Source organism: Lagopus leucura, unplaced genomic scaffold, assembly GCF_019238085.1.
Source record: "Lagopus leucura isolate 7727_CA_CO unplaced genomic scaffold, USGS_WTPT01 Super-Scaffold_100004, whole genome shotgun sequence".
Classification (NCBI taxonomy): Eukaryota; Metazoa; Chordata; class Aves; order Galliformes; family Phasianidae; genus Lagopus; species Lagopus leucura.
Window position 1 is genome coordinate 10,188,212 of NW_024962264.1, and position 23,724 is coordinate 10,211,935.

At 40.5% G+C, this 23,724-nt stretch overlaps 1 protein-coding gene across 2 annotated transcripts; it reads left to right on the top strand.

Annotated features, from left to right (window-relative positions):
• Positions 1–1,138: 1,138 nt before the first annotated feature.
• Positions 1,139–19,942, top strand: USP38 (ubiquitin specific peptidase 38). 2 transcript variants are annotated; one of them, XM_042871599.1, is made up of 10 exons: positions 1,139–1,823; positions 3,122–3,257; positions 7,781–7,910; positions 8,174–8,275; positions 10,767–10,925; positions 11,818–12,011; positions 12,611–12,704; positions 13,430–13,536; positions 14,557–15,898; positions 17,673–19,942. In XM_042871599.1, the coding sequence occupies exons 1-10, from the start codon at positions 1,139–1,141 to the stop codon at positions 17,832–17,834; spliced, it is 3,111 nt and encodes a 1,036-aa protein (XP_042727533.1). In that variant the 3' UTR covers positions 17,835–19,942. The 2 variants fall into 2 exon arrangements, with proteins under 2 accessions (XP_042727533.1, XP_042727534.1); XM_042871600.1 differs by lacking the exon at positions 1,139–1,823 and adding an exon at positions 1,950–2,026.
• Positions 19,943–23,724: the final 3,782 nt, after the last annotated feature.

Consider the following 23,724-nt stretch of genomic DNA (forward strand, 5'->3'; position numbering starts at 1 on the left):
ATGGAAATGACATCGAATAACCAAACTTAAGGAAAAAAAATAAAAAATCCTGGTACAATTAATGCAGACAAAGCATTGTGCTCCAGAGGTGTATAAGCTATATAACTTGTAACCAGCCACTTGTTCAAGATTAACTTTTTACAGGCATTAACTACAAAGTCCTATGGGGGGGGGAGGGGGGGGGGGAGAGGATGATGTAACTCCAATACACACAAGGGTAAAAGATGAAATACACACAAAGGTAATTAAGATACTGGTAGTAATAGTCTCTGACCTTTGTAACTACCTCAGAGAAAGATCTTGATCAACACAACTTGCACTGGAACGTAATGTCTTCTGGAAGCGATCTCACCCGTTTGTGCAGCAAGCAAAGCACAGCAGCACGGAGGTGAAAGGGAACAGTATCTGAGCACTGTAACTGAACACTGGAACATATAGGTGGGGAATTTAATTTTCAGCACGTTGGTTTCGCACTGTGTTTTTCTGACTGCTGTGGTGCTGAAGCTGCGGTGCCTTACAGCTGGCTCTGCTGTTTGTGCCGGTTTATGTTACTCCCTGAAGTTCACAGCCCGAAGGCCGGTTTCGATTCTGCACCTGTTATGCAGCAAATGACACCAAGGATCGGATCGGCTCGTTCTCCAGACTTTATTGACGTTGAATTGCAAGTATTGCCCAAGCGCCCAACAGCGAGCTGCGCGCATCGAGCAACGGGGAGCCTACATGACCACGGGCTGCGACTCTATTCCAGCCTCGCGACCTTTACCTTCACAGACACTGGGACAGATCCCGCCCACAGACCTTTGGAACCGCGGGACGCCCCTACAGCACAGGCAAACCGCTGCACCGCGGCCCCGCCCCGCGCCGCCATTGGCCAGTGCCGCTACAAGGAGGCTGCCGGCGGGCGCTTGCGCCGTTCTTCGCTTCCTGTTTGTGTCTTTTCGCTTCCGGGTCGTCGAGGAACGCTCAGTCGTCGCCGTTGGGGTCGCGGCGGTACTGCAGCGGCTCGCGGGGCCGCCGCCCTCAGGCCGGCATAGCGCGCCGGGGCGACGGGAGGGCCGCGGAGAGGCGGCGGCGACGACGAAGACGACGGCGGCAGTCCCCGCCGAGGCCCGGGCCGGTTCGCCGCCGCCCGGCCGCCATGGACAAGATCCTGGAGGGGCTGGTGAGCTCGTCCCACCCGCTGCCGCTGAAGCGCGTCATCGTGCGGCGGGTGGTGGAGCTGGCCGAGACGCCGCTGAGCCAGGCGCAGTGCCGCGCCATGTTCGCGCTCGGCACCCGGCTGGTGTTGCAGGGCCCCGACGCCTTCCAGCGGCAGGTGGGCCGCCAGGTGCTGGAGGCCTACGGGCGCTACCATCGCGCCGAGTTCGAGGCCTTCTTCGACCGGGAACTGGTCCTCGGCCTCCTGCAGCGCGGCTACGGCGAGCTGAGCTGCCGCGACCCGGCCATCCTCGACTACATCCAGGCGGGGCTGCGCCTCATCATGAGCTGCCCCTCGGTGCTGGAGCTCTTCGAGCTGCTGCAGGTGGAGGCCCTTCGCATGGTGTGTGAGCGGCCCGCGCCGCCGCTCTGCGCTCGCCTGTGCCAGCTGCTGGGCGACTTCCCGCAGTGCCTGCCCCGCGGCAGGAAGCTCTCACTCGCCTTCTGCCAGCAGCTGGTGCGCAGCATCGCCCACTTCCAGAGCCGGGGCAGCCGCGAGGCCGAGCTGCGCCTCTACGTCTCGCAGGTGACGCAGGTCAGCGGGCTGCTGCGCAGCGTCTGGAAGGCCGAGCCCGACACGCTGCTGCCCTCCCTGCAGGAGCTCTTCGCCGTCATCGCCGCCGCCGGTGAGCGCCGCCGCGGGGAGCGGGGCGGGGTCGGAGGGGGAGGAGGAAGAGGAAGGGGCGGCCGCCGGCCCCGGGAGCTCGAGCTCAGGGAGCGGGAGGGCCGCAGCCGCGTCGCCGCGGGGCTGCCCCGGGGCCGCTGAATCCTCGCGCCCGTGCTCGGATGCCGACCGATGGTCAAGGATGCGGAGGTCCCCGGTGAGAAGGTAGGGGGTCGTGGCGCTCGATTGGTTTGGGAGCTTGCTGTGTGTGAGTTTAGGAGTGAAGTACTGTAACACTGTGTAAGATGTGCTGGAAGACCGGTTTTGAATGTCTTAACAGATAAAGCTAGAGTTCGGTATCCGAGGGAAATGGTCCTCCCTATGGACGGATATCGTCAGGCCTTCAGGCTGCTCATTCTCCAGAGCTAGAAGAACATAAAACTTAGGAAGGATACGCTGCCTGAGGGATGTAGATGAGATTTTTACATCGTTTCTTTCTGACCTCAGACATTTACTAAGTACTATGGCGTTAACAAATGTAATTTCTTCTACAGTTGTGACCCCTAGGAAACTTTACAACGCAGTGCAGTTACTGGCCAGTTACTGAGGTTGAGCATAGCCAGTATTTCACATGTTCTGTCTTCAGTCTTAGCAGGCAGTGCAGTGAATGGTTGTGTGGTGCTGGCATTTAGGTGCACTTACCAGTTCCATGGGGAGTAAAGCAACAAGTTAGTAGACTCTCACCTTCTTTCAGGGATGTTAGGTAACCAGAAAGTGTTATTCATGTACTTAAGTCATTGAAACCTTGATCTGTTTTCCTGTGGGATGGTGGAATGTGGGGTGACCTCATTGCAGCCCTTCAGTATCTAAAGGGAGCCTACAGACTTTTTGTAAGGATAGATAACAGCAGCACAAGGGGAAATGGTTTTAAGTTGAGGGAGGGAAGATTTAGGTTGGATGTCAGGGGGAAGTTCTTCACTATGCGAGTGGTGAGGTGCTGGAACAGGCTGCCCAGAGAGGTTGTGGATGCCCCGTCCCTGGAGGTGTTCAAGGCCAGGTCGGATGGGACTCTGGGCAGCCTGGTCTAGTATTAAGTGGGGAGGTTGGTGGCCCTGCGTGTGGCAGGGGGGTTGGAGATTCGTGATCCTTGAGGTCCCTTCCAACCCTGGCTAGTATGTGATTCTGTAATGTTTGGTGTAGGAATAGGTTCATCACTTCAGAACTTCATTGCTGCAACAAAGCTGGTGGGAAAATAAAGCATAGTTTTCCAGTAGGAGCTTGTTCTTGGTTCTTACAACATGGCATGTTCAACTCTTACAGATACTGCATTTGAACCCTCTGTTGCACTGGCAAGTCTTGTGCAGCATATACCTTTGCAGATGATTACAGTACTCATCATGAGCCTTACTACAGATCCAAATGTGAAAGATGCCAGTATGACTCAAGCGCTGTGCAGGTACTGTATTTCACTGGGGAAGGGAGAGAAGTCTCAATCTTGCCTTTTTTTGAAGCTACTCGTCACTTAATTTTAAAATAATTAAATTGAAACAAACAAACAAGAGGGAGACCCTTTTATAATGTCACGTGAAGTTATGCTCTTTGATTTGTTAAACTAAGGTGTATTTCTGATGCTGTGGATGTTACCAGCAAGGTTTCAGTTTAAAGTTACAGCCCTTGTTACTATTGTGGCTTCTTTTTCATGCTTTGCCGAGACAGGAGAGAGAAGAGATTTAAACAGAAACTAGAGGAAGGCTGTGTTGCTTCCAGATGATGTTTGCTCTTGAGACAGCTTAAGCTAGGAAATGCAGAGCTTATGTATCTTCATGACTTCTTAGTAGGTTCTTGCCTCTTTCCATTGTCTTTCAAACCTTCAGTGGTCTGTTGCATGTTATTGAATTTGTGGAAAAATAGGAATGATGTGAAGACAATTGCTTATTATATTCCTGTCACTAATATAAACATAAACATCAAGATTATAGTGCTATTAATACTAATTCAGAGAGTGATCTGGGCTGGTGTCTTCAGAAATGTAAATAGTGCTAATGTAGAAAGATGACAAAGGATAAGTAAGCTGTTATTGAAGTTCTTTAGTATTAATTTTTCCTCATGGCTTTGGAAGAAGATTCTGTTGAACACAGGTAGAAAATGTGTGAAGAATTTTAACAGGAGGAGGCATTTAGAAATTTGTAGTGTCCAAAAAAGCTTTTAATATTTTCTAGCTATTATGTTTTTCATTTACCTTCATATACTTCATACGTATCTTAGTGGAATACTGAGGATATTTCTGAAAACACTGTGTTTAAATTGGGAAGACATTTGTTTTGGAAACATAATACTGTGGCTTAGGAACCTGTAAAGAGTCCGGTTGATTGAGTACTCTTCAATGAAGATGCATGGCAGGCTAATATTCAGAGCTGGGAAATTCAGAGGATTCTTTGCATACAAATTGCTTGCTGTTAGTGTGCTGGTGATTAATCTTCATGTTAGTTTAATTTTAATATTCATATTGTATTACAAGCTTAAACATATCGGGGCTGTATAACTGTAGCACTAGAACAACAGCTCTAAGTGCTGCCTCGTAATACCAGCTGCATGGAGGAGTTTTTCGTCTTGCTTTTGAAAGGGCCATGTGCTTTTACTTACTGGATATGTAGAAGAAATGGTTGATTTTTAAGAATGTGTTTTTAGTTCAGGGCACTGACTTTCGAGGAATGTCCTGTTTTCATTTTTAGATGGTTTCATGACAGCCCAGGTTGCTGTGACTCATATGCAAGACCTTGCACTTAAATTTGTTGAGCCTCATAAGGTTCTCCTGGGCCCGCTGCTCGTGTCTGTGTAGGTGTCCCCGAATGGCCTCCCATCTCTCAGGCATGTTGGCTGCACCGCACAGCTTGATGTCATCTGCAAGTGTGCTGAGGGGATGCTTGATCCCACTGTGAGTGTCACAGTATGCGGTCATAGAGGAGGTAATAACGCTGCTGGAGTGCTTGGAGCAGTGAATGACTGTTGTCATCAGGCTTACCTCATTTCCAAAAGGTGCAGAACTCCAAGCACATCAAGGCTTGTGATAAAACTCAACAGAACTTTGGTTACTGCAGTTTGTAGACCTGGTTACTCAATTCCTAAGGACAGCTATCATGAATGCTGGAGAGCCTGACTGAATGTGAACACAGAGTTTTGGGAGCTGGTATGCCTAGTAGTAGTCTGAGGGTTCTTGTTGTTCGGCTGGTTTTTAACAGGATTTATCTGCACCTAAGTCGCTGGAGTCTGTCCAATAGCACTGAAGATATTTTCACAGAAGTTGCTGCTTTAGGATGCTGAGAGGAATGAATATCTTACTCTGTCCAAAGGTCACAGATACTGACTTTCTTAAGCGCATTGGATAACAGGCCATTATAGAGTGATATGAGGAAGAAGGTCCTCTCAAGGCCTTTGGGATATTTTTCTAGACAAACAAACAAAAAAATCCTGTCATTATACACTATCATCGTGTTCCTTATCTGTCTCTGTATAAAAATTCAGTAGGAACTGAGTAAGTGCAATGCAGAGAGCATCTGATAACTGCAGTGTGTGATGTCATCGACCAGATCTCAGATTTTATGTTGAAGACAGATCAAAGCATGTCAAAAATTTAGTTCTATTTTTTTCTTTTGACTTTTTAGTTTAGTTTTGTAAGAACATCAACTCTGCTTTTAAGAGCAGAAATAATTTTTCAGGATGGGAGATCTACGTATATCAGTTGTGTGGAGAATGAGACTTCTTTACAGTGTTCATCGTACTGAAATAGTAGTTGTTGTTCTATCAGCAACATTTAACTATTAGTTAAATAGTAATTACACTGAATGGAGATGACACAGGATATCGTCATATGACCAGTTTTGGGATGGAACACAGGAAGCCCCAGCTTCCACCCAAAGCAGTGGTTTTCATTTGGAGCTTTTACATTAGCATTGTTGAAGTTGCATGTATTATAAGAGTGGTAGTATTTCAGAACAGAGGTAATTATGTGGAGCTTTTCTGAGGGGGAAAAAAAAAACTCTAATAAGTTAATTAGGAAAACTAATTATTTTGTCCTTTGTTTTTAACCATGAAGGATGTTGTGTCACTACTGAAAAATATTAAGTTTACAAATAGAAGGTAGGGTGGTAGGATGAATGCTGAAGACTGCAGGGCTTTGAGGCTTAGGGATCTCATCTGTAAATTTTTTGCAGGGGAAAGGAGTTTTGGCTGGCATTGAATTCCCCACTTTAGAAAGCTTATGGAAAGACTGCTCATAGGAAACACCTGAGGTTAACATTGTGAACAGAAGGCACCATTGCATGAATTCAGAGTAAAGATTATGATGCTGGCTTGCTTTTTTCAGTCTTTGTGATAACCCTGGAGAATTCCAAGCAGATCTGTTGTTAATTTTTAAAAAGGCAGTCCTTATGATTTTTTATTTTGTAGAAGCATTTAAATGTCATGTATGTGAGCGGATTGTAATTGCAAGACAAAATTTAGAATATATATGTACTATATACTTCTCAGTTCCAAATTATCAACTACATGTAAGTTCTAGCGTTTTTTTTCTTTTGCTTTATTTTTATGATGTAATAGCATGCCCATAATTCGTGTCTGGTCTTGCTAAACTCACTTCTTTAGCTTTGAAGCTGGGCTGTGAAACTTTCTTTTCATACTGATTGGAACGCTTCATTCTCCAAGAAGAATGTAGGACTTGTTTATGTTTGTTTTGTTTTTCAGATTGAATGTCACAAGCCTTGTGGCATGTGCAGCTGATGATTTTCAGATGGCTTGTACAGATGAATTCTCTTCCAAAGCTTTTATGTCATGTTTCACTCCGAAATTTGTCTTTCCTGGTTGCAAATGACTAAGTGGTTTAAGCTAAATGCTAGAGAATGGAAGGTCTAATGTAATTTGATATTGGTTCTCATATAGGTGATTTATTATGTGTTTGAGTTCTTTACTGCTTTGTCCTTTCTTTAGAGAAGAAGAGCAGCTTGTGCTCCTTCACCACTTAGTACTGATAGATTACCTGGTGTTTGAGTGACAGTATGAGGTTGTGAGATAGTAGCTTTCTCCTACAGTTGCATGTACATGGAACAGCTGACTGCTAAAGCAGTTAGATTCTCTGTGTTCCTCTTGGCTGGTGATGGCAGAATGTATATATGACTACATGTAAAAGCTCTGCGTGTCTGGTGTGTGGCAAGATGCATTTGTATAGCATCCATGCTTTTTTAGTACTTTTCCCTTTCTATGAAGTGGGGTAGAAGCCTGCTAACTGAGCATGTTCATACTCATACCAACTGTTAGGCTGGTTACTTGTGATCTGTTCAGCTGTTCTAGAACTTAGGCTTGTAACAAATGAATTTTGGAGGGTCTTTTTCAGAAGGCAATAAATCTACTTCTAACTTCCCCCTTCTGTAGAATTATAGAACAGAGGCGTAGCATTGTGTGGGGTGAAAGCATCCTTGGGATACTGCCCAGAGCAGTCCTGCTCCAAGTGGGGCTAAGCAGTGAAGTTGGGCCTCATTGCTCAAGGTATTGCCCAACTGAGTTAAGAGCTTTCTGCAGAGATGGAGGTGCCACAGCCTTGCTGTGGAACATGCTTCACAGTGTGACCACGCTGTGGTAGGAAAAAAAACATAAAATGCTTTAGCATAGTGGTGTCTTTTCAAACTAGTCAGTTTTGGTCTCATCTGTGGTGAATTCTATAGGAGGGAATACTTCCAATTAATGACACTTCTTCATTTTTAGTTCTAAGCTTTTTGCCATAAATTGAATCTTGTCATAAGGTCTGTAAAAGCTGGCTTCATCTTGAATGCAAAGTCTACACAGTAATTCATCTTTTTTGCTTGTGTTTTTTAAATTATTTCATTACTTCTTGTGTATCTCTGTGTGTACAGAACCTTTTTGTTGAGGTTCAAGTGAATGACATATACTTGGGTTTTGTTTCATTAACAGTTTTTCCTTATCTTTCAGAATGATTGACTGGTTGTCTTGGCCTCTGGCTCAGCATGTGGAAACATGGGTGATTGCACTGCTGAAAGGACTAGCTGCAGTCCAGAAATTTACTATCCTTATTGATGTCACTCTGATGAAGATAGAACTGGTATGTTGGAAAAGAATAAAAGTGAAGGAGAGGAAAAGGGTTTTGTAACAGCTGTGCAACTGCAGGCTTTTCGGGTTTTTTTTTTGCATTCAAGTCTTTGGTCTTGTTGTCCTGCGTAGATGATGTAAAATAGCTTTCAGTTACACGTGATGTTTCTTTGTTTCAAGTGGTTGTCAGTTGGGAAAGCTGTTTACAATTCAATCAATGTCTTTCTAGATTTATTGAAAGTGTTTTGTTTTTGGTTTGTTGGTTTTTTTTTTTAGGTCTTTAATCGACTTTGGTTTCCTTTAGTAAGACCTGGTGCCCTTGCTGTTCTTTCTCATATGTTACTTAGCTTCCAGCATTCTCCTGAAGCTTTTCATTTGGTAAGTTCCTCAAGAAATGGTTCAGTTTTGTGAAATGTATTTCACATGGGATTTTTCAATTGTATGTGAAAAGAAATAGAATTTAGGGACTTTGATTTAAGCTCTGAGTGACTGACTGCATTTGTTCAGCGAGATGTGTAACACATTCACCTTCCTCAAAGTCAGTGCCTACCCTGAAGTTGTTTTTAAGTGAGAGATGGCTCTCTAAGACTCAATCATAACAACATCCTGGCATGCACGTGTTGTTTTTTAAGTTGTCTACAAGGCTCCTATGCTTGAAGCAATCTCAAATGTGTTGCATAAGTTAGAGTAATTGTCTTAAGCCTGTTTTGGTATTATTTTAATGACCAGTCTTATGCTTCTCTCTGTTCCCTCCCCTGCCCTAATCCTGATCTAGGATGCAAAACACATGAAATAAGCAAGTTGCTTTGAACATGCTCAAAATGTAAACATCTTGTTCTTTTTGTTAATTTTTTTGTTCTTCTGAGAAGTGTAAAATATGAGGTGGACAGAAGACTTATTCTAGGAATGTGGGTTTTTTTGCGTATCTAAGTTAATATTTCCCCTTCCAATGCTTGATCATTACATGATTGACTTTTATTAACAGAAGAAAAATGTTTTGTGCTCACAATGTGTATCTTAATCACGGATTATTCTGAAGTATGAAACTTGGATTCAACCTCAGCAAAAAATGATAATTTTGCATATATTCAGAGTTGAACTTTGACTATTACGCAGCTTGCTGTAAGCAAGATTTTGATTGTTAGACAGATGTGGGCTTCTGTGTTCTACTCTTCCTATGTGCTTAGAGCAAAACTACTGTATTGTACATCTAGTGTTTGCAAATCGCATTCTTGGAAGACAGCCTCATTTCTGTATAGACTTCTGTCAAGTAATAAGTTTTTAATTGGAGCTTCTCATTCTGTAGGTCGTTGAACAGTTAGTTTTAGTGTTGGCATTTTAAAACAGTAGGTATCTTTTTTTTTTACAGTGACTAGGTTCTGCTTGTAAGATAAAAACATACTATTCATACTTACAGAACAAATGGTATTTGCAAAAGTAATGAATGTTTTGTCCTTGGCTCTTCATTTTGATGCCAAAACATCAGATTAATTCTTGTAATTAATATACTTGTAAGGATATCATTATTTTAGACAGTTTCTTATTTATTTCCTGTCTTTACTGCCAAACAGTTTGTAAGCTCTTTGTGATGAGAAATAGTTCTATCCATTTCTTCTGCAGTGAATCTCGTGAAAGTCAAAAGATGTCTAAAATAGTTCAGTTCACTGAGAGAAGCTGCTACTCTTCTTGGGTTTGCAGTGAGATAACTTTCTACTTGGGGTTTTCTTAAGACTCAAGTGTAAAAAAAGAAAAAAGTCGTATTTAAAAATGGAGATAGAACTGCATTGAAGATGATAGAAGTGGAGTAAATCTTTGTTTTATATGCCATTTTCAGCAGCACTGTATTTGAGCTCATTTGCTAATAGGTTGCACTGATGGCAGGCTTCGTAAGCTTTGTAGGTACTGCTGTCTTGGCTCTGACGCTAGGTGGAGCTACAAACCGATTTCTAAATTGCAATAGAAAGCATGTTTTCTTTTGCTTGAGATGGCAAGTACTACAGTCAGTTAAAAAAAATTCAAGAGGGTTATTTTTTTAACTGTGTCTGTGAAATGAGAGCAGGATATACAGCTGTTAATGGCAGCACAGAAGTGAAATGGTTGCTGTTGTGTCGTTAATCACAGAATCATATCGTGGTTGGAGCTGGAAGGGACACTTAAAGGTTGTCTAGTCCAACTGCCCTGCAGTGTACAGGGACACCTACAGCTAGGTGAGGTTGCCTAGAATCCTGACCAGCCTGACCTTGAATGTATTCCAGGACTGGTCTTCCGCCTCATCTGTGGGCAACCTGTTACAATGCCTTATCATCCCTATTGTTTAAAAAAAGTGCTTTCTTACATGCAATCTAAATTTCCTTGTTTGAAACCATTTCCCTTGGAGAGGCTCTGTCCTCTTCTTTCTTAAAGTCCTATGTTAGATACTAAAAGGCCACTGTTAGGTCTCCTTAGAGCCTTGTCTCCTCCAGTGTGAGCAGCCCCCGCTCTCTCAGCCAGTCTTCTTAGGGGAGGTATTCCATCCCCTGCACCCATCTTTGTAGCTCTCCTCTGGACACGCTCCAACAGGTCAGCAGTTCTAAGATGGGTTAATAAGGTGAGTACTATGGATGCATGACGGATGGAAAAACTGAATGTGTGTTTTCTGTGTTCATGAAGTTCCAGAACTTGATATATGAGCTGAGAAGAGCATTGAATACTAAACCGTGCTTTTTTTTAAGAGAATCATGCATATACTTTTCAGGTTTCTCAGTCACTTTTTACTTGAGAGCAAAATCTTTCCTGCTATTTCAGGTGTGCAGAACAGTACTGTTTGTAGAACAAAATCAGAGAATAGAATTGCTTTTTAACACTTTTCTTTCGTTCCTTTCCCATTTAGATTGTCCCACATGTGGTCGGCTTGGTTCACTCCTTCAAAAGTGATGGCTTGCCTTCGAGTACAGCGTTCTTGATGCAGTTGGCTGAGTTGATACATTGTATGATGTATCATTATTCAGGTTTTCCAGAGCTCTATGAACCCATTCTGGAAGTTTTTAAGGTATATTAAGGATACAGACATGAGATGTTGCTGTTTTGTTATCTCAAATGTAAAGGCTGTGATCTAGTCTCTGTGGAGTATCTTCTTTGAGGAAAGAATTAACTGCATAATTTATTAGTAATTCTAACTGCTTGAAATATTCAAAAGCAAAGCAAAGTAAAAGTTGTCCTGACTGTCCAAAAGGCAATTATAACAGCCTTTCAGAAATGTCTGAAATCAGCTAAATTACGTAATCTGCTTTCCACGTCTTGGGCCAACATAATAAAATGGGAGACATGACTTCTAGAGCAGCTCTCAAATTTCGTTATATAATGCACATTTTCTTAACAAACATCTAAAACAAAACAAAAAAAAATGCAGGAAACAATATGTTGGTTATTACTGCCTGATTTTAACATCTTGAATGTTGAAGAAGCCTCTTGTGTACTTAGTGTTTTTACTTTTTTTTTCTTTTCATTCTTACACTTTGATTTGACAGAGCAGGATTCTGTCTCCAGCAGAATAAGGGTATTTAGGTGTTCTTCAAATGCGTAGAATTTGAGGAGTTGTTTTGGGGGCAAAAGGGATTGCCTGAGTAAGCTGATCAGAGGTATCTCCCCACCCCCTAACTTGTGTCATTTGGGAGGTGACAAAAAAAAACAAGCCTTGGAGTGTTTTGGGTTTCTTGGTTGCTTGTTTTTGTTGCTGTTGTTTCTTTTTTTTTGCCATAGTACGTGGCATAGTACTGGCTAAAGGTATTTGTGCTCTAAGTATTCTCAAAAGGCGATTGTAACGTATGTCTCCTGGGCTAGCGATAACCCAGAGGATATAAGAGGGGCAAGGGAAGATGTAGAAGACTGCTGGGTGTTAATAATAAGTATAAAAGCCTATTTTGTTCATGTTTCTCTTGTAGGATATGCCCAAGCCCAGCGAAGAGAAAATGAAGCTGATTCTCAGTCAGAGTGCCTGGACTTCTCAATCCAATTCTTTGCCGTCTTGTTTATCTAGACTTCCTGGAAAATCTGAAACTGGGAAGACGGGCCTGATTAACCTAGGGAATACCTGCTACATGAACAGCATTATTCAGGCACTTTACATGGCTACTGAGTAAGTCCTTTTTACCAGCTCTTTCCCCTAGAGCTGCTTAACTATAGCGCTATTGTTGTCAACTGTGGCTAGTTAGCTGTTGCAATTGAATTGCTTTACACAGAGTATAAACATGCCCTGGGTTACTCAGCTACCTAGGGCTGAGTGAGTTTCTCTGCACAGTAATTACTGGCTGCTTTGTTAAGGTCCAACTCTGTGGAACTGCAGTTTTAGCAGTTAAAAATCCTGACCCTTTATGTCCATTGTCAAAAAGATATGTGCGTTGAACTTATGAGAGACTGAGTCAGATAACAGCTATTTCTTCAGTATCTAAAATGAGAGTAATATGTCTGACTTCCAGATTCTAGATAACTCACTTTTTTCTTTGTTCCCTTTAATATTGTGAAAATTTCATGATTATCTTTTTGTTATTCTCTAGAAGCTGTTGGAAAAAAAGTTCATTTCTAAACATTTGAATATTAATAGGAACTTCCTAGTGATAAGTTCGTACTGTACAATAGTTTTGCATGCCTTCTTTCAAACTGAAGTAATTTGAGCTGGAATGTTGACTGTGTTATTGCTATAAATCTACCAGTGCAACTGTCTGCCTCTTCTTTCAGTTTCAGAAGACATGTTTTATCTCTGAATCTAAATGGTTGTAATTCATTGATGAGAAAATTACAGCATCTTTTTGCGTTTTTGGCCCATACCCAGGTAGGTGAATTTTTCATCTGCTCTTTCTTAAGCTTAGGTTTATGTGCTTGAATTTAAGAACAAATGTGATGCCGTAAGCATACTCTTGAATATATTAAAAATGTAGATTTGTAGGGACTGAGTCTGCCTCTAAATGTTCAGGTCTTGATGGAATTAGAGAAATTTGTTTCATAAGTGGGACACTGTGGGCTGTTGAAGGTTTTCTTTCAGAAGGAAAAATAAAAAAATCCCTACAAGACCTGATGTGATATACCAGTTGATTTTATGCAACTTAATAGAATAAAGAAAGTTCATTCTCAAACAAAATATTTTACTAGTGTTAGATGAAAGAAAGTCCCTGTGAAAATGAGGATAGGTCACCTTAAATATGAGTGTGGTATTAACGAGTTACTGGTATTCTTACAAAGAAATAAATGCTTTCTTCTTTTTAAGTTTGCCAGCAAGAAGAATAACTTGTTTTTAGGCATAATATCTGGCTTATGCTTGATACACGCTTACTGTTTGCTTAGAGGATCCACTTTTATTTTTTTATACTAGAGGAATTTGCTGCGGTATTAATGACCAATACTCATCTTTATCCTCATGATTGTGATACAGAAATGGTCTGTATGTAGACCGTGCTACAATTCCTTTAGAATAATGTTAGCCAGAGTCCAGCTGTCAGTATGCAAGTAATCATGAAGTAATTTGTACATAACTCTTCTGTTTCTCCCATATGCTAACAGAGGGAGGCATATGCTCCTAGAATTTTCCTTGAGGCTTCCAGACCGCCGTGGTTCACCCCTCAATCACAACAGGATTGCTCAGAATATCTCCGGTTCCTGCTCAACAGGTATAGTTATGTCATTAATGGGTAGAAACCCTGTTGTGTAATGGTGAACTTGTCATTAGGTGCAGTCATTCAAGAGCTCCTTTGTGTGAGTGAATGGTGGGAGTTCTGGGTTTGTTGCCTGACTGTCTCCTGTTCTATGATAGATGTATCATCTGTGAAACCTTAGTGTGTTTAATCCATGGTTAAGTCTGAATACAGCCTTCTCTCCAAGTCATTGAAAGCAGGTTAGATTGGTGGTGGTTTTTGTTCTTAAAAACCTGAACTTGGGTATTAATTACGTTAGCTGTGGTCCTGTCATGAAGCTTCTGTGGTTGCTGAAAGCTCTTTTGGTCATTTGTCTGAAGTTTTATGTTTATTTTATATAGCGTATGTAGCTATAATCCACGTGGGTTAGATAAGTCAGGAAGGTATGCATGTGTGTTAATAGTTTATTAAGTGAATTAATGACAGTTAAAACAAAAAAAGCCCCACATAATATATTAGTTACTTGTTAATTTTGACCTGCTGAGTATTTTTACGGAGACTGAATTTATCTCAGTTGTGCAAGTGTCCTTTTTTCCCTGTCTTGGATTTGTTTTGCTATAGTTTCTAACTTTCTTGGCTGCACAATCCAGACCTTTTGTTCTCCTCAAAAATAATACAGCACTACTTAAACAGCTATTTCTTCTCTTAGGAAATTTGACGTAAGGAGCCAGGCAACTGGGGAACTGATTTCTTAAAGTAACGGTTAATAAACATTGATTGTTAGACTTCTGAATAACTGCTGGTTCACAGAGCATATTTACTGTGTTAGATATAATGAGATTTGCATGAAATGCCTTTATGCTGTGACTTAATACTATTGGATAGTACTGAACTACGTAGCTTGATTATGTAAGTAATAATTTTTTTTTTTTTTTAATTTAAAGATGTTTCTATCTGCTTAACAACTTTTAAGTGTAACTGGAAAAAAATCTTGAGTGGTGCAGCAGTATTTTTGGAGAAAATGGAGTAGTTACTCAGATCTCTTTTTGTCTTCAGGTTGCATGAAGAAGAGAGAACTTTGAAAGCATTGTCTTCAGCAAAGTCTGCTGAAAGTAGGAAGAATGAAGAGTCCCAGGCACAAGAAACTGTCCCTAAAGCACAGGTATTTGCCGAAGCACTTTGTAAGGGGAGTGAAGAAAGAACTCTCATAGAGAGAATGTTTGGAGGAAAACTGAAGACTACTATCTGCTGTTTGAACTGCAAAAGCACATCTCAAAAGGAGGAAGCTTTTACAGATCTCTCTTTAGCTTTCTGTCCTCCGATGTCCTTGGAAAGCGCTAGTGTGAAATGTGTGGAACATTCTGAAATTAAAGATGGCTCTGTGGTACAAACTACTATTTCAGCAACTTCAGCTGGAGAAATACCTCTCAGTAGCTTGGAAGTAAATGGTGGAAGCAACGCACTTAAAAATGAAGGAATCCTGAAGGATTTTTCTGCTGAGCCAAACGCTGAGACAAAATCTGAATTGAACAAGGATCAAGATAGTAGGGATGTTTCTTCTGCACTAGTAGGGAAAAGCACCCCATCGGTAACGGACTTACTGAATTATTTTCTGGCACCTGAGATCCTTAGTGGAGACAATAAGTATTATTGTGAGAAGTGTGCCTCTCTACACAATGCTGAGAAAACTATGCAAATCATTGAGGAACCTGAATACCTCATTCTCACTCTTCTGAGATTTTCGTATGATCCAAAGTGTCATATAAGACGTAAAATCTTGGACAGCGTTTCTCTGCCACTTCTTTTGGAAGTGCCAGTCAGAAGAGCAACATCCCCTCTAGCTGTGGTTTCAGGAAGTTGGTCTGTTGATGTTGAGGTTTCTGATGTTGGAGAAAATCTTGCTAAAAAACTGAAGCCCTCAGGTGCTGATGAAGTGTCCTGCCCACAGCTGGTGCCCTATGTGCTAAGTTCTGTGGTGGTGCACTCTGGTGTATCCTCTGAAAGTGGCCATTACTATTCATATGCTAGAAATGTTACTGGTTCGGGTTCTTCAGGACAGTGTCACCAGTCTCAAGCTTTTTCTGTAATTTCTCCTCAGAATAAGTTGTTAGCAGAGGAGAGTCCCTGTACTGTTATAGAAAGTGAGCTGGACACTGAGATGCCAAAAGAATGGTTTTTATTCAATGACAGCAGAGTGACATTTACCTCATTTCAGTCAGTCCAGAAAATTACCAGTAGGTTTCCAAAGGACACTGCTTATGTTCTGTTTTACAAAAAACAGAATAGTACCTGTGGCTACAATGCAAATTCAGCAAATGGACTCTGGGTGAATGGAGACCCTCCCCTACAAAAAGACCTCATGGATGCAATTACAAAAGATAACAAACTATACTTGCAGGTAAGATTAAGTTAATATGTGAAGAATGGTCTCTTTAAAACTTCCAAGAAACAATTTATAAGGGGGTGAAACGGTAGCTTTTAAGCATTCTAGTATATTATATAAATGACAAGTCTGGCTTCTGTGTTGATTCTGGTCTTAGTAGGTTAATGAGCTTTCACCATTAGATAGGAAGCATGAGTTAAAATGTCTAGTGCACTGTAGTTGAAACAATTTTTAGTGAAGGTGTTTGTGCTGTTCCTTTTAGTACTTGTAATTCAGTGCAGGAAAAGCTGTTCAAGCTACTGATTTTCATTGCCTCTAACAAATAAATAAAATAGGTAGAAGTATATAATAGGTAAAAAAATTCTTAGTGTTTTTACAAGCATATTTTCACTTGAAGAGACACTGAATTTGTACAACTGTAATTATACAAATGCTGTCACCATAAAATGACACTTAAAGTGAAGACTACTTGTTAGTGACTGGAGTCTGCTTTTGGCTTGCTTTGCTTTTCTGCCCTGAGAGCTCTACCTTGTTGTCACCTGCTCAGGTTGTTAAAAAAAAAAAGAGGAGTGAAATGCAGTGTTCCACAGTAAAATGTAGCTTGTTTTGACCACTGCTACACTGTTTAGGCTGTGTAACAGTTGAAAGTTCTCTTGTTTGGCTTTTGATTCAAGATGCTCCTGTATGAGCTTAAGGCCTATTCAAATTAAAAGTAGTAGAGTTCAAAATAAGAAGGAAGAGTGAAACCTCAGTGTGAAATTCCTTTAGAATAGCTGCAATTATTTGACAAAACAGAGAGCTTCAGTTGTAGCTTTGTTGCTGATTTCTGAGTAGTTGAAGTATCTGTCCTGTGATTTTTTTTTTTAATGATACTTCTCTCAGCTGCATGAGGTAGCATAAGATAGCATGGCTTCTTCAGCTGCAGTTCCAAATCACGTGAGGTTTTTCAGAGCTGACTTCTTCCATTGGTATGAATGCAGTAAAAATCGGAGTAAAATTTCCAACTCAATGCTTAAGTATCTTTAGCACCCGTGAAAGTACATTGAGAAATTTAAGCCTAGTGCTTTCACAGTAGTATAACAAGTCTTTGAGGTTCTTGATGTTGTTCCTTGCTTCCATCCGAAGGTGGAGGAGTAAGGTAGAAACTCAAGGTGACCAATGTAATTATGAAGACCCTGTTAATATTTCCTCCTGTTGCCTTATGGGGTAGTGTGTAATGGCCAGTTGCCACATGAAGTTCTGTCAGTCTGATTCTTAGCACCTAAATACTTTTATTGTTTCCTCAATTAAGCTTTTGCTGTCATGTCAGTTTTTCAGAACCCTACCTCTTTTTTGCCCCGCTTAACTTCTGAAGCTCTTAGTCAATTTCAGGAAGGGATACTAAAGACAGAGTACTGCAAGGTATGTGAAAGTAGTTGGAGTGTTGGAGTGAAAAACTAGCGTATAATATCCCTGAGAGAAGAGCCTTTACTCAGTCAGTTTTTAGATTCTTACAAGCCTGTCACCTGATGAATAAAGGTGTCAGGAGTCTCTTATCTCTACTGCTCATAGAGGTACCTCCTTGAGTTTTCCAGAATCTGATATTGTCTTTAGAGCTGTAGAGAATACTGCACAGTGATGTTAATAGAGGATTAGCATCACAATAACTCAAAAGTAAGTCCACACTGAATGTAAACTAAATACTTGTTTATCTTTTTGGTGTTTTTTCTTGTGTGCTACACTAGTATTTAGTTGATTCAGTGGAATTAATACTTGGGTTTAAAATTGACTTAATATTCTTTGATTTCAGGAGCAAGAGCTTAGTGCTCGAACGCAGGCACTTCAAGCTGCCTCAGCATCGTGCTCTTTCCGCCCCAATGGATTTGATGACAATGATCCCCCAGGAAGTTGCGGACCAGCAGGTGGAGGAGGAGGGGGTGGATTCAGTACTGTTGGTAGATTAGTGTTTTGACTAGGCAGATGACCTGGAATACACTGGTTCTAAAGCAGCGCGGTACCGCTGAGGACAGTTAAATGTTGAACTTACTGTACGAAGTTTTGAGACTTCATCCTTGTTTAAAAGCAAATGTTGAGCAAAAGCAATTCTTGCGTACCTTTTATTTGAAATAAATAAGCGCATAATGGAAAAAAAAAACTACCTCTTAAAAATTCAATTGCTTTTATAGTAAGATATGCTTTCCCTAAAGACAGAAAATTGAGATTTTTAAGTAGGTTCTAACACCTCTGCATTTAAACAAATGCATTTACATCGTTTTCCATAGACTTTATCCACTTAATGAAGCAAGTTGATTTTGACTCTGGTGGCGTTGTTGTATATGTGCAAGTCCTTTCAGATGGGTTAAACTACATGCATAGTTTCCCATTCCACCTTATTTACAAATCTGATAACTTCATAGTTTCTAGAGATGATGCAATCATACAATGAAGGCAATAAATTAATGTGAATTGATACAGTACTTCTAAAAATATTCAATATATTTACAGTATGAGTGTAAAGAAGAAAAATATAAATATTTGCAAAGCTATTTTCCACAAAAGTGCATGTTCTGTGGGAACAATGTTTTTAAATAGAAGTTACTAACTTTGTAGCATTTTTTTATTGTTTTGAGAGTTTTAAAATTATTTCAGGGAATATATATGCTGTGTATTTGAAAGGAAGAGATTCTGTATGTGCCTTGCAGTACTGTAACTTAAATCAAGCTTTCTGAGACTGCGGAAAAGGAAGAAAATGGTTGTGGTCAATTTTTCTTGTCAGTGTTAGGAATCAAGTGTTTCTAGAAAGCGATTTGGTTTCCAGAAGTAAAAGCTTAAAAAAGGACTAAGTTTGTCCATTATTTTTGAATCAGAGGAATATACCTAGAGAATTATTATTTTCATGGCTGCATTGGTTAAAGAGGTCAGTCATAAATTTTGAACTACACTTAGGAAATCATAGGAAGGCCACCTATATGGATCCTTGCTGAGGGTCTTGTGCACGTAAAAGTCCTTCAAAATTTTGCCTTCTGGTTTGTTTTCGTTTTTAATTTTTTTAGTGAGAAATAGTTGATGAGTTCAGGCTTTAATTGTCTGCAGAAGACCAAAATGACATTTGTGGAGCGACGTCTACTGGCATATTGGGCCAGCGTAAGTCAAGGAAACCACTCTTCTAGTCTTGACAGAATTAGAAACTGTTTTTGATGTGCAATGAGGATAACAAAAGTAAATGAGTTACACTAAATGTGGTGATTGATTCTGAACTTGAATAATCTTATACTGAAGTGTAAATTTATTTAAAATGTTTTTTAGAAAATTCTGCACTGTTTTGCTGTGTTTTTTATATTCTACTTAGTGACAAAGTGCATCTTTAAAAAGCATGCGAACCTGGCAGGTGGTAGTTAAACTGTACAATATTTTTTTTCTGAAAATGCCTTTTCAAAGCATAAACTAAGTTTAACTTGGTTCCTATAGTGCTGAGTAAATGGATTTTAGTCCACAGTAAGGTATCCTAGCTTGCAAACTATTTTTATATTGTCACTAAAATTGTTACTTGCTCTGCTATTGGTTCATATGTTGCTGTTCAAGAAAGCAGTTCACCTTCAGTTTCATTAAATGGCTTCCATGCTCTGTTTTGACTGTTGTATGTCAGCTATCTCAGTTGTACTGGTGGGTTCAGCTGTGAGATGGGAAGTGTTATGAGACCAACGTGAAGAATATTCTCATTTAGCTTGCTTGAGTGAAGTTTTCTTGAAGCTCACTCCACTTTTACATTTGGTAGCTTTCAGTCTAAGAGGGTTCTTTATTTCCTTTTAGGATTTTCTCTGACTTAATTCCAGTTTTAAGGTTAATCTGGTTTGTTTGGTTTTTTTTTTTTTTTAACCAAATTGTGGGAAGGGCGCACTTAAAAGCTGTTAATTTGTGTTAGAGTGGGAATGTTTTCTGTCTCCAAATGAGTTAACTGTTAATTTTAAAACAGCAAAATTAAAAGCAGGAGCAGATGTTTCTACTCTATATGAAATCAGGCTTTTGTAAAGGTCGGTTTTGCTTTTCATGCTCTCCAGTAAAAGTAGCCTACCTAAAAAATGTGTGGTATGATTTTTGTGTACCTATTGTGTATGTGTTTCATGAGCTCTTGGAAGGCTTTCTACACTCTAGTTTGCCTATTATAAGTAAAATATTAAATTTGGTAACTTCATAACAGAGTAATGCCACAGTTTAAAACTGGAAGTCTCTGAAGGTTTTTGCTTTGTCCTGTTGATGCAGTTACTTTGAATTATACAGCTTATGTTTTTAAACCTAACGTATCTTTTTACAAGGCTGCCTTCTGACCTGACAGCCCTCAAAGGCAGATAGATACTTAATGTGGAAGGCTTCAATAAAGCTAGTGGGAGCGGAGAAGTATTTCTTGAAATTGTGCGCCTTCTTCTTTGTTTACAGTAACGGCGCTGCATGTTCCAGACAGATGAAGAGCACTGTACATATGGTACTTCGATTTCTGTTGCCTGTGAATGAATGTTGGATGATCTGTTTATTCACTTTGCTTACTCCACTCTTAATTTGTTTTCTTTGCGAGTTGAATAAGTAGAAAGATATATAACAATATTTCTGATATTTAGTTGTTGTTTCATTTCTTGAAGTATTTAATGTTGCACCAAACAAGAGGGTGGTATGTCCTCTAAAAATCATATTTGCTTTTGGCAAGTTTATGTTTTGGTCTTTGTATCATTGGTCCATGGAGTTGCATTGACTTTCTTCCCTGAAGTTGATTTTTGTGTGTTTTTCTTCACGTGGAGAATTACAGTGGGTTGCTGTGAGTATCACAAACGTAAGAAATGATTACAGTACCTGAGTGTGTTTATCCATGATGAGGAGAGAAAAGCCATCATTGAAGAAGTATGAAAAAATAACAAGTTCTGGCTAGCGCTTTTTTTTTCCCTTTGTTGCCTGCTCTGCAAAGTTAAATATTTTACCTGCTCTGTCTCCTGGAAGTTTCCTTTGATGGGTAAGCTTTAACTCTTAGCCAGTATGTAGTGAGTGTTCTTTTCTTCTGGAAATTATAGGTGAAGACTGGAAGCATGGTGAGCTAAATAAGAGATAAAACAAAAGGAAGTACAAACTTTCTGTAATTAAGTCTTAGATTAGAAACTGCTTGATCACAAGGATTAACTCCGTAACAGACTTAAAGCCAAGACCTGCCTTAAGGAAGAGGCAAGTGTATCTGTGTGAGAAATAGAATGCAGAGCAGTGTCTGAACAGTAGGTAACCAGACCTGATACATAGAGGCCCCTTCCAGTCCCTTCCTAGAACGGTGCGCTTTGGGGCTTCCTCTCTTGACGTAACCAACTCTGTTTTTAAGGCTCAGGTTAGAAAAAGCATTTTTCCAAACTTGTTGGAATCTTGGCAAGTGTGTGGATTCAGGATACACAGTTCATATTCCATTTTTTTCCCACTGTGATTAATAACACTTTCTTGAGCCGGTTGCCCTGGAATCAGGCCTGACAAAATGCACTGCCTGCTGCTGCTCTGTTGGTAAGCAGGATGCTGCTGTGTGCCCTGAAGTGATGGGCAGTTTGCTGGCTGCCACAAGGAGGCGCACCTTGCCTGGCAGCCATCTTGGGCCTTTGTCACCCTCAGCACCTCAGAGCAGCCAGTCCTGGGGTGCATGTGGAACTGGGCCTGGCCTCAGGGCCACAGTAGGAGGAGCCTGAGGTGGAGCAGCGCTGTATTCTGGCCCTCGCCCCTTCAGGGATGCCCCTGGGAATGGACTGGCAGCTGTGGGAGCAGCACACAGGTGTACGAAAGGGGGAGGTAAGGAAGATGTGCTGGTGCTGGGCTGAAATGGGTCTGTGACACCGCAGGAAGGAAAGAATGGCTCTGATCTGATTGATGGTTTGTGTATATTGTAATGATATAACCATGTGCATCTGCCATAGAGTTGTGATTTTTGAGTAATTCCACTAGAAGGTAGATATTCTGTCAGCAGTGCTTTGTTACCAGGCTAAGTCGTCCTCAACTCTCTGCTGTGTAGGAAAGCCTGTCAATAGGCACGTGGAAAATACTGATTAATACTTTAATTAATGCTTTAATTTGTTTTTCAAATGGCTCTCACTTCTTCTCAAGTGTTCTTTAAAGAATTACAGAATTTGATGCTTAACTCTGTAAAAGAATGTTATTTAATGGTTTTGCTGTGTTTTTTCATGGTTTTGGTCTGCTGAAATACTAAGTATAGCAGTCTTGGGTTGCAGCGTGCCTATGCTTAAACCTTGTTGTGAATTGAATTAAATATTTAATGGTACATTGTATCAGTTGAAAAAAATGTGGGGGCAATTGACTGTTTTAATGCACATTTGTGGGACTATGGAAAGAAGTCTATATGTATATTTTAAATGCCTCAGAAGGTGTCTGAAAGCATATAAGCTTTCAGTGTGATCTGAAAGGAAAGATATTTCAGTAAAATATGGTAGTAGTGTTTGTTTTTTTTTTAAAGTATGTTAAGTATATTTTGTAAATATCTGTAAATCTCAGCTTGAGGGAGTATGCAGGTCCATGAAAAATCAGTTAAGGGTGACAGGTGGTATTGAGCTAAATGGATGCAGAGAACCTGATGTTGACAGTAGATCAATGTCATGTGTTGCAGTAAGATCAGTGTGTTTTGCTTGAGTTGCCTTCTCTGTTCATGATAGTAATGCTTATTATGCTTGTTCTACTTGGGAAAAGGGGCAGCCTTAGTTCAAGTTTGTTTGGATGGAATCAGCACAACACAAATCACTACAGTTAAATAGTTGTTGCATTGAAATCAACCGTTACTCATAGCTAAACTAATTGAGAACAAACAGAAGAGCACACTGGTTTACTTCACTAGTGGGGGGGGCAGAGAAAGCTGTTAACTGGGAGAAGGGTGTTGGAATCGTGGGTTTTAGGATAGGTGTCTGCCAGAGTTGTTCATTGGGTTACTTAAGTCTGCAGAGATGATTTAATTTTCTTTTGACATTTATTCAAGGTCATAAACATCATTTGAAATGCAGCAGTTATCAGTGATAAAGGAAATTATGGCACAAACTACTATAAATGAAGCCTACTATAAATAAAGACAATTTTCAACTGCTTATGTATGTATTTCTTTTGAAGACTCCTGTGACTGCAAGTTGGAAGAAGTTTTTTGGTGTTAATTTTTTTCTTTTTTGACAAAGAGAATACTTAGGAAACTGAAACAATTAACAGACCTGCTAATAATCCCTAAGTCACTCCTGGGTGATGAATTATGTGGGAAGGAAGAGAAAGGTTTGGGCTGCCCTTAGAGTGTGCATTATGAAGTTGTCTCCTAGTTGGCTGCCCACACCTCCCTCTGGCATTAGAAACATATGCCTTTATGTGGTCTCAGGATTCAGTTGAGTACTGTGTGTGTGGATAAAATCGTGGGAACCTTCCCTTCTTGCAAGACCAATTCAGGCTAATTGAATAATTATTCTTGACCTGAGCAGTCTCAGTTTGGCTTTGAGTAACTTCTACCTCCTAAATACCGAGGTAGAGGACAGATCTAGCTTGAACACAGCAGAGAGCCTAATTGTAGCTTGCTTTGGCTTCAGTAGGAACTGCTAGTTCTGTGCTGAAAAATACTAGGGCTGCGAGAGTTATTTGCTGTTGATGAAACAGCAGCTATGCAGAACTTGTTGGTAAAAAGAATTGGCGATGGTATAGAAAGCAACTGTTGAACTAACAACCCCAAATGATGATATCATATGTACTTTGCATTTGGGGGTTGATGTGAATGAAGATGTCAGGATAAGTAGTATGAATCTGAGGAAGTCGATTAGAAAACAATACTGAGCTTGTTAAAAACAAATAGTAGGCTTTCTGAGGAAGAT